General features: G+C 39.2%; 1 protein-coding gene across 1 annotated transcript in view; it reads right to left on the bottom strand.

Moving 5' to 3' along the window:
* The window catches only part of Cacul1 (CDK2 associated cullin domain 1), a 78,265-nt gene extending 65,888 nt beyond the window's left edge, over nucleotides 1–12,377 (bottom strand). The window contains exon 1 of the mRNA XM_004625637.2: nucleotides 11,127–12,377. Coding sequence (XP_004625694.1) covers nucleotides 11,127–11,487 — 361 coding nt within the window. The 5' untranslated portion in view covers nucleotides 11,488–12,377. The remainder of the gene's footprint in view (nucleotides 1–11,126) is intronic.
* Nucleotides 12,378–17,279: the final 4,902 nt, after the last annotated feature.

Here is a 17,279-nt window from a genome sequence, read left to right as displayed (position 1 = left end):
GTCCACAACAGTAGTGGGTTATCCTCAGGAGTTGTTGACTTGAGCCTTTCACAGCTCAGCATATTAATATGGCTTTACTTTATACACCTCGCTTTTATACTTTTCTGCTGGATGGTTAAGACCAAGATAAAGCAAGACCTGTATAATAAGAAATGTAACTTTTGTATATGATAAGGTCAAGCAAGTACCCTCAGGATTTATCCTGTAACCCTGTACCGCAGTTTGCAGATCCTCTGTCAGTGTCAGCCATGTGGATGAGTCACAGCCATTGCTTGACCAATTTGCTCTCTGTGAAAGCCTGAAAGAATGTTTCCTCTCCAGGTGACTCTCCTTAGGCACACTCTATGTCATCGATCACATTGCTCTGTGGCCCCATAATTTCCTTGATCAGAAAATTTGGGACACAACTGAGTTACATGTTACAGTATAGGTTCTCCTATGTCCTGAGTCTTCACTGACCTTGAGAGACTATGGTCAAAATGTTAGCTGTCCTTGCAGCCCTTCTATTTCTCTAATTTTTGGTCTCCAAGCTTACGTTGTTAACCGTCTAGAAGAGAAGCTTATTATTACCCTACATCTTATGCAGTTGGGTTTAACTTCACTATCTGTCTGAATATCAAACATCTTAGGCATAACACGGAACAGGTATTTTCCATCAAATATTGATATGTTAAACATTAAGTCTCTACAGAACATGGAGATAAAAATTTAAAAAATGAAAAATATTGAAAGAATATGAATGAACAATTACATATTTGTACACAAAAATTTAAAAATCTAACCATATACTGCACTGTAGCAGGACAGTCCTGTGACAATTTTTTTCTTGTGTCTTTTTTCATTTATTACTCATTGAAAAAAAAAAACTTTTACTTGTGAGACAGTATGGCAATAATTGGTGTGTCATGACAAGTATATATTTAGAAGGCCAGAATGACAGGCCTTCCAAGCGTGACCCTTCTAGTACACATTGCTATCTTCAGTGCAGTTGCTTGGTTCACAGGTATCAACATGTATACCTAGTCAGGGTGAGAATCCTACCAATTAACTGCTAGTTTCAAAAACCTGCTGATGTTTCTCAGGATCACTGCCTTGCCCATCTTGTGTGTATAAAAGTAAGGCTTTGTTCCTGTCCTGTTTCCCAGCTTTTCTCCTTGCCCTCTCCTTGCTGTCCAATCAACTTGAGGAAGTTCTCGCTTTCCTTTTAATTGTGCTATACCTTTCTATTTGTATTTCTTCTTTTGAGTTCTTATACTAGGGAGACTATATGATATTTACACATGTGGGTCTGGTTTATTTCACTTATGAGTATATCTTCAAGTGGCATCCACTTAAATATAAATGCTTCAAATTTATCACTCTTTATAGCTGAATAATACTCCATTGTATAAAAATACCACATCTTTTTCAACGATTCCTCATGTGATGGGCATCGTGGTTGTTTCCAAGATTTGGCTATCACAAATTGTGCGGCTATAAACATGGGTACACATATATTCCCTATGATATGTTTTCAGTTCCTCTAGGAAAATTCCCAGTAGGGGGATAGCAGGCTTGAATGGGATTTCCAGTCCTAGTTTCTTAAGGAGTCTCCCCACACTGATTTCCATAATGGTTGCACCAGTCTACATTCCCACCAGCAGTGGAGAAGGGTTCCCTTTTCCCCACAGCCTCTCCAACATTTGTTGTTGGTTGATTTTTTTACAATAGCCATTCTTTGTGGGGTGAGATAGTATCTCAGTGTTGTTCTAATTTACATTTCATGGATGGCCAGTGATGTGGAGCACTTTTTCATATATTTATTCGCTTCTTTAATTTCGTCCTCTGAGAAGTGTGTGTTCATCTCAGTTGCCCATTTCTGGATTGGGTCTTTAAATTTAGGGGTCCTAATGTTTTTTAGTTCTTTATAAATTCTAGAGAGCAGACCTTTGTCTGAGGCTTATTAAGATTTTTTCAAAATTTGTGGGTTGTTTTTTCACTTTGTTGGTAATTTCTTTTGACTTGCAAAAACTTCTCAAAAAGAGTTGGTCCCAGTTGTTAATTCTTTCAAGTGTTTCCTGTGTAATTTGATTTTTGTTCACGAACTCTTTGCCTACCCTTATGTCTTCAAGAGTTCCTCGTACTTGTTCCAGATTTACTGTTTCTGTTTTAATGTTTAGATCTTTAATCTATTCTGACTTTAGCTTGGTGCATGGTGACAGACCTGGGTCAACTTTTAGTTTCTGGCATGTAGAGAGCCAGCTTTTCCAGCACCATTTGTTAAAGAGGCTATCTTTCTTCCAGTAGGCGTGTTTGGCCCCTTTGTCAAAAATTAGTTGGCTGAGTATGTTCATAGAGGCCTCTACATTTTCTAATTTATTCCATTGATCCTCAGGTCTATTTCACTGCCAATACCATGCTGATTTTATCAAAGTAGTTTTGTAGTATAATTTCAAGTCAGGAATTGTAATGCCTCCTGCCTTGTCTTTGTTGCCCAGGATTGCCTTTGCTATTCTAGGTCTTTTCTGGCTTGAAATAAATTTTAGGAATGGATTCCTCTAGGTTTGTGAGATATGTTGGTGGTAGTTTGATAGGGACTACATTAAATCTGTATAACAATTTAGGGAGTATGGCCATCTTCAAGATGTTGGTTCTTCCTATCTAGGAGCAGGGAATATCTTTCCATTTTCTGAAATCCTCTACAATGTCTTTTTTCAGGGTACTGTAATTTTCTGTGAAAAGATCTTTGACTTCTTTGGTTAAGTGAATTCCAAGGTATTTCATTTTCTGCAGCGCTATTGTAAAAGGTATTGCTTCTCTAATTTCCCTCTCAGTGTGTTTGCTATCTGTGTAGAGGAATGCTATTGACTTTGGAGTATTGACTTTGTACTAGCCACAGTTCTAACAGTTTGCTTAGTTAATTGACTGAAACCTGAACATGACATTTCCCTACATGAAAAGCATTTGGAACTCTGCTTAGATTTTTAAGAGCAGATTAGACACAACAAAAGAGAAGATCAGTGCGCATAAAGAAACATCAATAAAAGCTACTCAAACTAAAGCACATCTGAGGGAAAAGAAAAGGGCCGGCCAAACAGCTCAGCAGATTAAAGCATAGGTACAGGCCTTGCCCCCTGGGCACTCCGATATGGTGATTGAGACTGGGCATGGTAGCATGCCTGTAATCCCAGCACTTGGGAAGCTGAAAACACAAGGATCACTACAAGTCTGACCTATGTATTGAGACCCTGTAGACCCTGCACTAAATACAAAATAGCAAAAAAAAGAAGGGGGAAAAATATGAAGAGCTTCAGTGACTAAAAATATAGTAACAAATGATCTCACATATGTGTAAAGGGAGAGGGGCTGGAAAACAGTCATTTTCCAAAGTTGACAAATTTTAAAACCTTCACACAAACCCAGGAATCTCAAAAAGCACAGACAGGGAAAACCACACTCCCTGCCCCAGAACATCATATTGCTGAAAATTTAAAATTAAAAAAAAAAAAAAAAAAAAAAAAAAAATCCCTAAAATTATCAGAAGAAAAAGGCCTACTAGATAAAGAAGAACAAGACCATTTATTATAAAAACACAATGGTAAAACAGCTTTAAAGTTCTGAAAGGAAAAACAAGTAAACAGAAAAGGTATACATGCAAAATTCCAATAAAGCAAAAGTAGCCTGAACATAAAATAACTTCTAAAAACAAAAGCTGAATAAATTTAAGTGTAAAAGAAATACCCTACAAGTATTGAAGTCCTATGGTGGAAGAAAAATTTTAAAAACTTGGATCAAAGGAAAGAACAGTAACAGAAATGACCACTGTTAAGGTAAATACAAAAGATTTCCCGTTTTTCATAATTTAAAAAGTAAATTTCACATATAATTCCACTAATATGAAAAATACAGAAAAAAATAAATTCAGACACAGAAAGCATACTGGAAGATGCCAGGAGATGGGGACTGAGAGAAATAGAAAATAACTGCTTAACGGGTATAAAATGTTACTGTGGAGTGATAAAAGTGTTTTGGAACAGAGTAGTTTCACCACACTGCAAATGTACTAAGTAATATTGAATTGTGCACCTTAAATTGGTTGATTTTATACAATGGAAATTTTGCCTTTTTTTAAAATAAATTTTAAAATTTTAACAAAATTATCAATAGTATAGAGGCGATGACACATTTAAGTAACAGGACAGCAATATACAACAATAGCATAAAGGACAGGATTGAAGAAATCAAGTATACTACTAGAATTTTATGTTATATGTGAAGTTCAGTAATCTAATGTTATTTGAAGGTGTAGATTGTTGTAAATAACTTTAATTATAAATTCTAAAATAAGAACAAGAGAATGCTAACAAGCCAAACTGGAGACAAAACTAAGTCAGAATAGTCTCAACACGGTAATTAAAAAGCAAAGGCTGTAAGACTAGATTTTTAGAAAGGTCCAACCATATGTTATCTACAATGTACCTGACATATATAACTTAAAAACTGTAACTAGAAAAGATGTCTTACACAAACTGTAATTCTTTCTCAGGAAGGTCTACCAGAAAAGTAGCCTTACAGGTAAGGAACATTAGCAGAGATAAGGACAGATATCCTATCAGGATAAAAGTAAGTCAAGAAGACAAAATAGGCTACAATAGCTTTCCCCACAATGGCCCGCCCTGCCTTTTCCAGGGTGTTATCTTGCTTTATCCCCTTTTACTCACAAGCTCACTCTGCAGAACCAGTTTTTTCCTCACTTTTCACTTTTACTTTTTCAAGGAAATTTTGCCATTGCTTAAAAAGGGGGGATGGGGAAGAGGGCAAAAAGGAGGGAGGAGGAGGAGGAAGAGGAAGAGGGCAGGAGTGAATAGGGGAAAAGGAAGAAGGTGGCAAAGCAATGCTAAGAATATATACCATGAGGGACTTGTGGAACCTAACTGCAACTCTGACATACACGGTCAGCAGCTTTTTACAAAGCTATCAAAATACTTCAGTAAGGAGAGGGTAATTCCGACACAACTGGACATCCATATGGAAAAGAGCTTTAATCCTTACCTCACAACTATACATACATATCAATTCAACTCAGGTCATAGAAGCTAAACATAAAGGCTCAAATTGTAGAATTTCTAGAAGAAAACAGAGACAAACTTCCTGACTTTGGGGTAGGCAAATATGTCTTAGGACACAAAAGCGTAAGTAATAGACAACACTGATAAATTAACATTGAAATTTAAAAACATCTGCTTTGGGAAGACATTGCTAAGGAAAAAGACAAGCCACAGAGAAAACATTCTTAATATGTATATGTGATACAACACATTTTCAAAATTTGCAGTTTTTTAAACACAGTAAGACAAATGCAAAATGAGAAAAGGATCTGAACAGATTCTCATAAAAACAAAAATCAATGAAAAAGCCAAAAGGCACACAGCAAACAAAAACACAAAACGAAACCAAATGAAATACTACTGCTTACTCTATAGGAAATGTAGCGTTTAAAAGGCTAACAAACACCAAGAATGTGGAACCTGAGCTTGGGCTGAGGATATACAGTGCAGTGGCACGAGCACCTGCCTGGCAAGCACAAGGTGCTGGTACAAAAAAAAAAAAAAAAAAAGAGTAAGAAAATGCCATGTAAGTACCAATAAGTATTTGGAGCAATTATTACTGTCATACACCACTGGTGGGAATGTACAACAGTGCAACCAATACAAAAAATACTTTGGCAGGTTGCCACAAAGATAAACATGTAACTATAATCAAAAATGTTGACTTGTAGGTATTCATACACAAATCCATGTCCGCACAGTCTTGTACATGGTTGTTCAGAGCAGGTTTGAAAATTCAGTGATGAATAAATGAATAAACTACGTGATATATTTTTAAAAAGTACTCAATCACAAAAAAAAAAAGAATTTAAAAACTGACACATGCAGGAACATGGAATAATCTCAAAAACTGGGTACAAATGTAAAGCCAGGGACAAAATAGTAAGTGTGCATGATTTCCATTTAAATGAATTCCTCTAGTGACAGAAAGCAGATCAGTGGATACCTAGGATTAGGTCAGGGCTAGAAACTGCAAAGAAACACGAGGCATGTTGTGGAGTAATGGAAATGTTTCCACTCTTGGGGAAGCAGAAGGGGATACTAGGGACTGAACCTAGGGCCTTTACATTGAGCCCCATCTTCAGCCATTTTTTTTATATTTTGACCTAAAACTCTTGCTAAGTCACTATGTTGCCCAAATTGGGCTCAAACTTGCAATCCTCCTGCCTCAGCTTCCCAGAGTGCTAGGATTCAGATTACCAGCACGCTCAACCATGCTTGCTTCATTCCTTGATTAACATGGTAGTTACTACTGAAGACAGTGCTCCTCCAGCCTCCAACAATCCTATAGATTTAAGTATGCCAAGAATGCAAAGCCCTGCGCAATCCTAGGCTTTTCTGTACCTGGTAACCTTGAAAGATGAGATAGCATCATCCCCTAAACAAACAGTAGGCTTGCTTACTGCTTTCTCTAAAAGGAGGCTGAGTCAGGATAACAGAACTCAAGGCCTATTTGAACTATAAAGTGAATTCAAAGCCAGCCTAAACTACAGACCCTGTCTCAAAAAAAAGTTTCCCAAATTTTTTTTTTTTTTTTTTTTTTTTTTGCAGAACCAGGGATTGAACTCAGACCCTTGCACTTGCTAGGGAAGCACTTATTCCACTGAGTCATCTCTCCGGCCCTCCCAAATGTTCTTTAGCTGCAACACAAGCCCATTAAGAGAACATCCGGGGCTGGGGAGATGGCTCAGTGGAATAAGCACTTCCCTGGCAAGTGCAAGGGCCTGAGTTCAATCCCAGTTCTGCCAAAAAAAAAAAAAAAAAAAAAAAAGAGAACATCCATCTTGCTACATAGTATAGCATCCTCAGGGAACTTGGGGGAAAAGGGAAATTTATGCAAATATGCTAATTGTTATGCTGTTCACTGTGCTTTAAATAGTATATTTCTCTGTCTCTGACCCAAGAGTCTCCCAGCTTCTGTCAGCATCCAGTAATAACAGTAATAGGCAAGCTTATCATTTGCAAGTACACAGAGTAAAATCAAATCCCAGACCCATTATTCTACATGAGATCAAACTCATCAAACCACACAGCTAACATGGGTACACTATACTAAATGTAAATTGAAGGGGAAAAGAAAAGGTATAGAAAGAAGGAAATGGGCAAGGAGAAAAAAGAGAAAATGGGCAATACAGCTTCCTGACCTATAGAGGAGGGCTATTTATAGGAAACGCCCAAATAAAATCTCCCAGGTGTGTCCCATCCTACTATCAAAACAACAACTAACACATCCCTGTGAGAACTACAGAGGATGTACCAACCTCAAAAACTTGATACTGATTTTTATGACATTCTAATTTCTTTTCTCTTTTTTTTTTTTTTTTGGTACCAGGGATGGAACTCAGGATTTTACCCTTGCCAGGAAGATGACATTCTAATTTCAATGTAGCCAAAGAGGAGAGGCACCTTGAAAAAAGGCTGTAGATTACACTTAATCACTTCTAGTGGTCACTCCAATTTTAACTGTTCCAGATACAGCCTCATCACTAGGAGAAATCAACAGGGCCCCTAGTAATACGTAATCATCATGTTTTCTAAACTTCCAAAACAAAGATCATCAAAAGCTGCTTTTATCTCACATTCCAGTTATGCCCGTACTATCTTGGCTCAGAGCTACATAAGCCCTCTAGCTATCTCTTATTATCTGGTCCACAAAAAGTAATTCAAGAGCACATAGGCCAACCACACTGTTTAATAATACTTGTGTCTTTGTGTCTTAAATCTTTTTTTTTTTTTTTTCCAGTACCAGGGATTGAACTCAGGACCCTGGGCTTGCCAGGCAAGCACTTATTTTACTAAGCTATCTCCCCAGGCCTAAAATCTATAACTATTTATTAATATCCTTTGCCTATCTTTCTAGAGGTTGATGCCCTTTTACTATGGATTTGTACTCTTAGCTAGGGAAATAATAAGCCCTTGACAATTTTAGGCACTGTCAATATTTTTCTCTCTATATTTCATCATTGCTGAAAATTTTTAATTTTTATTTAAGTGAAGTCATTTTTTAACCTGTGTAGGCTTTTGAATTGTTTAGAAGTGCTTCCCTACCCATAATAAAAGGGTTTCTTCAACATTTTCTATTAACTTTGTAGTTTTTCTTTTCACTTAGGTCTGTAATTCAGAGTCCATCCTGTTTATAGAGTCGACTGTTTTTTTCACTTATGGTGAGCCATTCTCCCTAACATATGACCCCTCTCTCCAGTGATAAATGATGCTGTCTTCATCTTAAGTTTATATATAGTAAAAGAAATATATACATACAGATATAATTCCTAAATTTTATTTACTTACTATAAAATTTAGATGTTACTGAATTTGTCAAAGAATTTTGATGGTACATGCAAATTGAATTTCTAGATTAAAATGGAGAAAATTAACATGTTTTTAATTATCAGATTAAGGGCAGAGACCCTTAGGATATACCTCTAGATCCTTATTTAGAATTTTAAAGTTTTTCCTTAAAAGTTCTTGTATGCTCAGGTTATTTTCTAGAGGCTTTATAGTTTGTTTGCTATTTTGAATATGGTATCTATTTTTGCATAACTTTTAGGGCTGTATAATTCTTATTTTTCATAGGATGGCCTTAAACCTGAACAACTTCTCCAACTCTAATCCTAACAACTTTTTCTCATTAGTACCTGTAAGTAGTACAAGAGGATCATACACCACCTGGGAAGCTGGTATTCCCACTTTTTTCATCTCCTCTCTCCTGCCCTCTCTCCCTTCCCCATCCCTCCAACTCCGGACCCCTTCACCTTTGCAAAAGATCACATTACTTCCTATTGATTTCAATAATTCTTAATAAATCATATTCTCTGCAAAATACGATTTAACTGTTTACCTTCCAGCTTTTATAAATTATCCTTCCTTACAGATGTAACCAGGATCTTTCTTACCACGTTAACCAGTAATAGGGTCATCTTTTATCTTCTTAGCATCTTAAAATAAATGTAATCTAAAATTTCTCCACTAATTATTTCCAGAACATTTTTGATAATGATTTTCATCTAGTTAGCTTATTCTCCTACCTTGACAACACTTTTTACCATAAATAAGTGCCACATCTTATCAAATGAGATAATTGGGCCAGACAGATAGCTCAGAGGCATAAGCACCTGCTTGGCAAGCGCAGGTCCTGAGTTCAATCCCCAGTATCACAAAGAAGAAAAAAAAAAAGAGATAATCACAGTTTTTTTCTTTCTTCCATCAATGAGAAATTACATTAATAGAAATACTGATGTTGAGCTACACTGACATTCCTATGACGAACTATGGATTATGATTCCTTTAACACATAATTCTATTTGATGAGCTGGTATTGTGTGAGATTTTTAATTTCCATGCTAATAAGTGAAACACAATACTTTTTTAACTAGTTTTAGAATTAAGATATCTCTAATCTCATAAAGTAAGTTCAACATCTTTTTCTTATTTTCCATAACACGTAAAAAAGCAGTGTTGAGTTTGATATCTGAGTATCTGGATCCAGTTTTCAAAAGGGAAAGTTTTCAAAAATACTACTTCAGTTTCTTAAATATTATTTCAAGCTATTTGTTCTAATACCAACTTTCACAGTTGCTAATTGTTCTACAAGTTACACTAAGCTTTCAAATTTATTGACACATAGTAATTAAGTGTTCTTTTTAAAAAACCTTGTGTTCCTAATTTTCCATTTTCTACTTATTTTACTTATACTGTATCTTTTTTTCTTCATCAATCTTATCAGAGGTCTACCTAGTTTATTAATCTTCAAAGAATTATCTTTTGGTTTGGCAAATTTTGTTCTCAGCTTCACTAATTTGTGCTCTTAACTGCTTTTTTAATTGTTCAAATGAACTTTGTTCAACACTAATGCAAACTTTGTACAGAATTTACATAAGTCACTTTGCCACTTTGCACAAGGTCTAGTTTCACAACATAGCCTTCAAGACAAATATGAACAGTATTCTAATGTATAGAAATCCTATCAACCACAAATACACATCCGTGCCTGAGTAAAGCAGTATCTTGAAGGCAAGTAAGGTGGTGTGCTGTGCCCATAAAAAAAAAAAAAAAATTGTGTAAGGTTGTGACTATGCATCCACATCAAAACAAATTATTTTCTTTGTACAGCTAAGAAGGCAACTATTGGTATAGCTTGACAAAAATCAGTACCTATAAATGAAATCTCCAGTTGCTTTACAACATGCCATTCAAAACTTAAAAGTTAATAACGAGAAAAAAAACCCTAACCACCATGGATGGAAAAGAGCCAAAGTGTATTTTCCCCCTGTCTATTGAAGGCCCTGAGACAGTTGTAGATTAAAAAACAAATTTTGGACTTAACTCTTTCTGCCGGCAACCGTTAAAGAGTACAATGAAACTGAACACGCAACAAAATCCTGGATTTGGACACGTGCTGAGTTGCTTATTCTTACGAGCAGAGGCTATGAAAAGTGATGTTACACGTCAGCTTTCAAGCGGAAATCACAGCTCCCACGGCTAGGAAGCCGCTCATACATGTCTCCACTAGGATGCATAAGTGCACGGAGAAGGAAAAGAACAGGTGTAGTGGGTCAACTTTCAAATTTCTGACTTGTTCAACTTACGACTGGGTAACAGCGTGAGAACACGAGTCACCACAGTTTTCTCTTTTTGGCGGCTCAGGCTAAAAAGGCCCTTCCCTGAGGAAACTCAGGCAGCCGCATCTTCCCTTCACTTTTGAGGGCGAAACTTTTGAGGGAAGGAGGATAGGGCGCTTCCTAAGGTTGAGCGCGAGCCAGACGCGGCACGGAGCGCGCTCGCAGCAGCAGCAGCAGCAGCAGCAGCAGCAGCAGCAGCAGCAGCAGCAGCAGCAGCAGCAGCAGCACTCGGGGCCGCCGGCGCACACCGCTGCAGCGCCCGGCCGGCTATGCTCGGCGCCAGGGCCGCGCGCGGACGCCACGCCAGGGGGAGGGGAGCAGACCCGGGCCGAACAAAGGAAGGGGCTGCTCGAGAAGGGCGGATTCGGCGTCCGGGTGGGGAGGAGAGCCGGGGCTGCTGAGGAAAGGCCGGACTCACAGAACTTGGAGGTGGAGGTGTTGATGCTGACGGTCGAGCTGGGGGCGGAGGCGGGGGCCGTCTTAGCCCCGGCGGCGGCCGCGTCGCAGCCCTTCAACATCATAATCACCCCGTTGGCGTCCGGCGGCGGCGGCGGCGGCCCCATCGGGAGCCCCTCCTTGGGGCCCTTCCTGTCCACGGAGACCGCGGGCGCCGCCAGCAGCTGCCCGCCCGGAGACTCGCAAGCCGGGACGGGGATAGACGAGGCGGGCGGCGGGGGCTGCCGGAAGCCGTCCACCGCGGCCTCCCAGTTGTTGTGGTTCTGGTCGTCCATCATCGCCTCGTAGATGAGCACCTCCTCCTCTTCCATGCTTTCCTCCATCCTGTCGACCCCGGCACCCGCCCGCCTCACAGGCACCTGCCGCCCGTCTCAACCCCGGGCCAGGGGGCACCGCAGCTGGCTCGAGCTCACATCGCCGGGGTCCTGGATGGGTGCTGCGGGGAGGGCAGCGGCTCGCCGGACTTCTCGCTCTCCGCCAGGCCGAATCTCCTCAGGACCCGGCGGCTGAGGTGGGCGCTCCTGAGATCGCGTCCTGGGAGAGGCAGCCGTAAAGCAACAGCGCTGTTCACGACATTTTACGGCAACTCCCAACAGCAGGTTGGAGAGGGCGCAGGGGGAGCGGCCAGGAGGGCACGTGGTGCGGGGGAAGCGCCTGGGGAAAGCGGAGCGAAAAGGGGCGGGAGCTGTGAGTCACCCCCACGCAATTGGACAGAGGTTCACTCGTTCTGCAAAGGGTGGGGGCGACAGAGCCCGGAAAAAACTCTCACTGGCCCCGCCCCCAGGCCCGCCTCAAAGGATAAGGAAGTTTGGTGCGCGCTTGCGCGCCTGGGTAACCAAGACGACGAGGAGCGAGAGAGGGAGGCGCTCGAGAGCCTTCCTGCAAATCTGGGTGGCTGTCGCTGTTGGTCGCGTTTTTCTCACGTTTGAGGGGTTTCCGGGCTCTGTACTTTCGCGTGCCTTGTAGTCCCAGCCTTTGCTTGCGGACAGAGGTATGGAGTCGGATCATAAATAGGTCAGAAGGCCTTCCGTGGATTGTTCGCAGGCCCATTCCTAAACCCCATGACCCAAAATCGAGAATGAAAACCGAATCAGGACCGGGTGGAGAAATGACACTAATGCAGTTGAGGTACTCGACTCACCAGCCCCACCCCCTTGGGATAGAATTTGGGGTTTCCACTTGGCTAGGCTAGTGCACTTAAGCCTTCGTCAGTGTTTTGAAAGTTCTTTATAGTCTGTACGCTGAAGCTAGAGATCTTTTTTAATGCCAGAAGTCCTTTCTAAAACTTCCTTCACACGGGACAGCGTCCTGAGTTTGATCCCTAGTACTGCCACACAAAAAAAACTTCCTGCACTGTGTGAAAAGTCTGACTAGAAATTGAAGGTGCATGCCTCTTAAGGATCAAAAAGGAAAAAACTTTTCATTTTTTTCCTCAATAAATTTGCATCCAGAAATTATAGTATAAGAGAAGTATGTTATAGTTATTTGTTGGAGCTCATCTTAGCTAAGAATGATAAAGTAGTTGTCTAAAACAACTCTCAATTGCATGTAAGTTGGTAGCAAATCTACAAGGTATGTAATTAGGGTGCAGTGAGAAATTGTTACTTTGATATACTGAAGGAGCCACATTTTCTTGAGCTTCACATATATTTTCCCAATTTGTTCTCCAATATATTTAATGGAACGTATTTACTAACCACTTGGAATGATTTAATTTTAGACAGTGTTGTTCCATATTAATCAATGACTTTTTAAATCAGCTCACTGTTCTCTGGCTTTGGGATGTTTAGGGATACAAAAAAGTTTTTTGGTGACAGTTTTGTTTTTCAGACAAGCAACTCATAGTTTGTTAAAGACTCAGATGGTGTGTCTAGAGGTCATGGTGTAATAAAGGGTCCAATACACAGGGAAGATATGAAAATTATAAATGTGTCGCTAAATAGCATGGCCACAAAATATATAAAGCAAAAAATTGATAAAAATAAAAGATGTACCACCATAAGAGGATGTGATTTCATATATCTTGCCTCCCCACTGGATTACAGGGACGTGTCACCACACCCAGTCTTAATCACCATCTCAGCACGCCCTATGGGCACACCGGGGATCAAACCCTGGCCACTGCACTCTGCCTAAGCAGGCTTTATTCCGCTGAGCTATCCGGCTGACCCCATTTTCATATCTCTTAATGGCCTGAAATTGATTGAGTATGCTCCCCTGGGGGGGAAAAAAAGATAGTTCCATGTCCTAATCCCTGGCATTTGTCAAAATTTGGGGGAAAAATATCTTTGCAGTTATAATTAAATTGAAAATTTGAGATCCCTGGATTACCCAAGTGGACCAAAGATCTAATGACAGGTATACTTCTAAGAGAAAGCCAGAGGGAGAGTTGAGACCTATACAAGACAGGGATGAAAAGGAAGAGGTGAAGTGACCACAAAACCAGAAATTGGAGTAATGTGTGGCAAGTCAAGAAATAGTGATCCAATCCTGGAAGAGATGAAATTAGAATTCTGTAGCACCTCCAAAGGGAAAGTGACAATACCCTGACTTCAGATTTCTAGCTTCCAGAACTTTAAGAGAATAAATGCATTTCTGTAGTTTTAAGCCACCCACTTATAATTTATTAGAGTGGCTGTAGGAATCCAATACTTAGATCAAAGTGTTATGAGTTTGATTTTGACGTGACTCCCAAAATACAGGTACTGAAGTCTTGGTTGCCTGCAAATGCACTTTTTGGGAAGTGATTGAGTCATGAGCATTCCAACTGGATTCATTGATTAATGGATTAATCGATCATAATTTGAAGGCATTGTTGGGAGATGAAATAGGAAAGGGACTTGACCTTGGGGCTATATAGACCCAACTACTCTCACTTTCCCTGTCTCTGTTTCCTGGTTGCCACAAGGCAAGCAGCTTTTGCCCAACGCACCCTTCTGCCATGATGTGTTTGCTTTAACTATGGCAATGGAGGGCCACAGAGATAGCTTAGTGGTCTAAGCATCTGCCTCGCAATGGAACCAGCCAACCATGTAATGAAAATTCTACAACTATGAGCCAAAATGAAACTTTCTTTTAAATTGCTCTTCTCTGGTATTTTATACCAAATGACAAAAAGCTGATCAATACTGAGAGGATTAAAAAAATATAGTTGAATAACACAAATTACCAAATTTATTTTGGTAGAGATATATAGAACCTTGCCTCAAAATCTTCAGAATACACCTTCCTTCCATAAATATGTGAAACATTTACAAAAATTGGACATAGTAGATCCTAAAACAAGTCTCTTTAGATAGCTAAGGATTTTGTTGTTGTAACAACCACATTATCTAACCACTATACAGTTAAGTCAGAAGTGAGTTACTAAAAGGTAACCAATGAGTCTTTATATTTCTATTTTTCCAAACAATTCATGGATCAGAAAATCATAATAACAGGTTAATAATCAGTATACATCCATAGTCCCAGATATTTATCTGTTTAATTTTTTTTATTTTTTTAATAGACTCTGGGTTTTATTACAGAGGAATAAATACACAATGGTACCTCAGCTCACAAACTCAGTTCTTTCCACAATACTGGTTGTAAACTGAACTGGATGAAACTGAATCAAATTTCCTCTTATGGTCAACATTGAACCTAACCATTGAATTTAATTCAATTATCATCCAACTCAATTTGCAACCAGAATTGTAGAAAGAATCAAGTTTGTAAGCCAAGGTATCGCTGTATATGTAAAACATAACCATAAATTTGTAAATAGGCAAAAAGGCTAAAACATTAGTAGTAGTTAGCTACAGAAAATGGGATTATGGTTTTAATCTTTGTGTCTTTCAATATTTTGTTTTCTATAATGAGCATGTATTTTTATAATCAGAAAAATATTCCAGGGCTGGTGAGATGGCTCAGTGGTCTAAAGCACCTACTTAGAACAAGCTAAGCTAAGCAAAAGCACAGCGACTGCGGTTCAATCCCCAGCACCACATGCCAGCCAGCCCCGCCCCCTGGTGGGCTGAGCTGGCCACACACACACACACACACACACACACACAATGAATTAAAAAAAAAATTTAAAAAAAAAGAAAAATATTCCAGACTTTAAAGATTTTTTTTAAAAAAATAACATTAAGGAACTAGAAGTTTGGGTATTGTTATGGTTTGTGTCTAGCTGTCCCCCCAAAGCCTCATGCAGTCATGGGACGGGGACATCTAGAGTTTGTGATTAACTCATGATCCACTGGGATTATAGGTGATTGAAGGCTGAGATTATGGGTGTGTGTACTTACCCCAGCCTGAGACAGAGAGCCTGAATGTTATATAAGAGAGACAGAGATAGACTCTCTCTGTTGCCTTTGTTGCTGTTCCGCCACCATGAACTGCTGCCCTTTGCCATGTCCCAGCCAGCCCTGGAGCCAGCTAAGTATGTACTGAAATCTCCAGTAACTGTGAGCTAAATAAACCTTTCCTTTCCTTCATTTTGAGTGTTGGGTATTTGTCCCAGCAATGAGAGAAGAGTAACTGAGACAGGTATCATAGGTTAAAATGTTTGTTTTGGCTTCCAGAAGCAGAAACCTGAAGTTTAAAAGTGCCTAAAACTCAAAGTATTCATTGGCTAACAGACTGATCCGTTCCAGGAAGGGCAGAGGTGAAGCATGGCTGAGCCAGGCCATAAGTCTGCTACCTTGTTCTTGGTCAGAAACAGCTTCCAGAACCCAGCCTCATCTTTGTGGACAATAATGTGAAGATGAAGAGGACCCAGGAATTCAGATGATTCTCTGAGAAAAATTTTCTCAGAAACTCTCAGCAAACTTCTCAGTGTCTCATTCTTGAACCAATCACCTGGACCTTAGTCCTGGATTCAGAATCACTCACTAGAAAAGGTATAGATTTACTCCTGAAGACTAAGGCCCACCCCTGGACTTTAGTATCCGTTTCCCCTTAAGATATTGGCTGAGAGGAAAACAAGTATTAGGATCAATTTGGGAGGTGAACAGAAGTGTAGACCAAAATGCACAAGTACTTAATCCCCTAGAATCATTCATTACATAATCTCATTCAAATTTTTCTACTACCTCACCTTTATAAATACCCCCTAATCAATATACATATTCCAAATGATGTACTGTAGAGTCAAGAAACACATAGCTCATACGTATTTAAGTAGAAAATGAGGGAGCCAGAGACTTATCACTAAGAATCTTTGTACAGCCTTAAATGCCTTGACATTACCTTTCCCACAGAATGTTTTATTGCAGTTGTTCAATATTTCTTAACAAATAAATGCATGATTTGCTTAAAGTTACTTGAAATCTTATATCATCTTTTTCCTGTAGTCAACTCCTACAATATAGCCTTTTTAAATATCAAGTACATTTTTCCTAAGAGAAAGAAAAGTTTCTCATTGTAGCTTTTACATGTTTTCATCTGTCCTATCAACCTAATTCTTGCATTATTAATAAAGGATGAAATTTTTCAGAGATGAGCAGTAAAAGAAAGGGAAAAAAATATGTTTTAAAAAACCCCAAACCCACAAACCATGCATACCTCTTTGTTTGCTTGGGGGTTTTTTGTTTTGGTTTGTTTTTGTTTTTGTTTTTGTTTTTGTTTTTTTGCAGAACCAAGGCTTGAACTCAGGCCCTTGTGCTTGCTAGGCAAGTGCTTATTCTACCGAGCCATCTCCCCGGCCCTATACGTCTTCTAAATAGTGAAGTAATAACCAATCAGAGAAGACTGTAGTAGACAACATACAGACATACAGATGATTTCTTTTAGCTGTGAGGGAACTGGCACATAAAACTTTAAAATCCAACTTGGGTGGAGATAAACTATGTTAGGATAGAAGAAGAATGAAAAGTTCTTTAATCCCTAGGCAAATATAATTGTACCAATATAATGTTGACAAAGAAATGGTTTTGAGAATGTATAATGCAGTTGGAATTCTAAATGCAAAGCTATTGGAATGATCTTGATTAGGAAATAAGAGGATTAGAATCATGTAAATAAGTCTAAATAGCTGCACACTGAGTGCAGCTTACAGTGAAGAAGTGTAGCCACTCGGGGGAGTATTTTCTATTTGTATTTCTGTGTTGGATTTTATTCTTTCCTTTTATAA

This window comes from Octodon degus, unplaced genomic scaffold (assembly GCF_000260255.1).
Source record: "Octodon degus isolate 3935 unplaced genomic scaffold, OctDeg1.0 scaffold00010, whole genome shotgun sequence".
NCBI classification, from domain to species: Eukaryota; Metazoa; Chordata; class Mammalia; order Rodentia; family Octodontidae; genus Octodon; species Octodon degus.
This window is presented reverse-complemented; position numbering and strand designations above follow the sequence as displayed.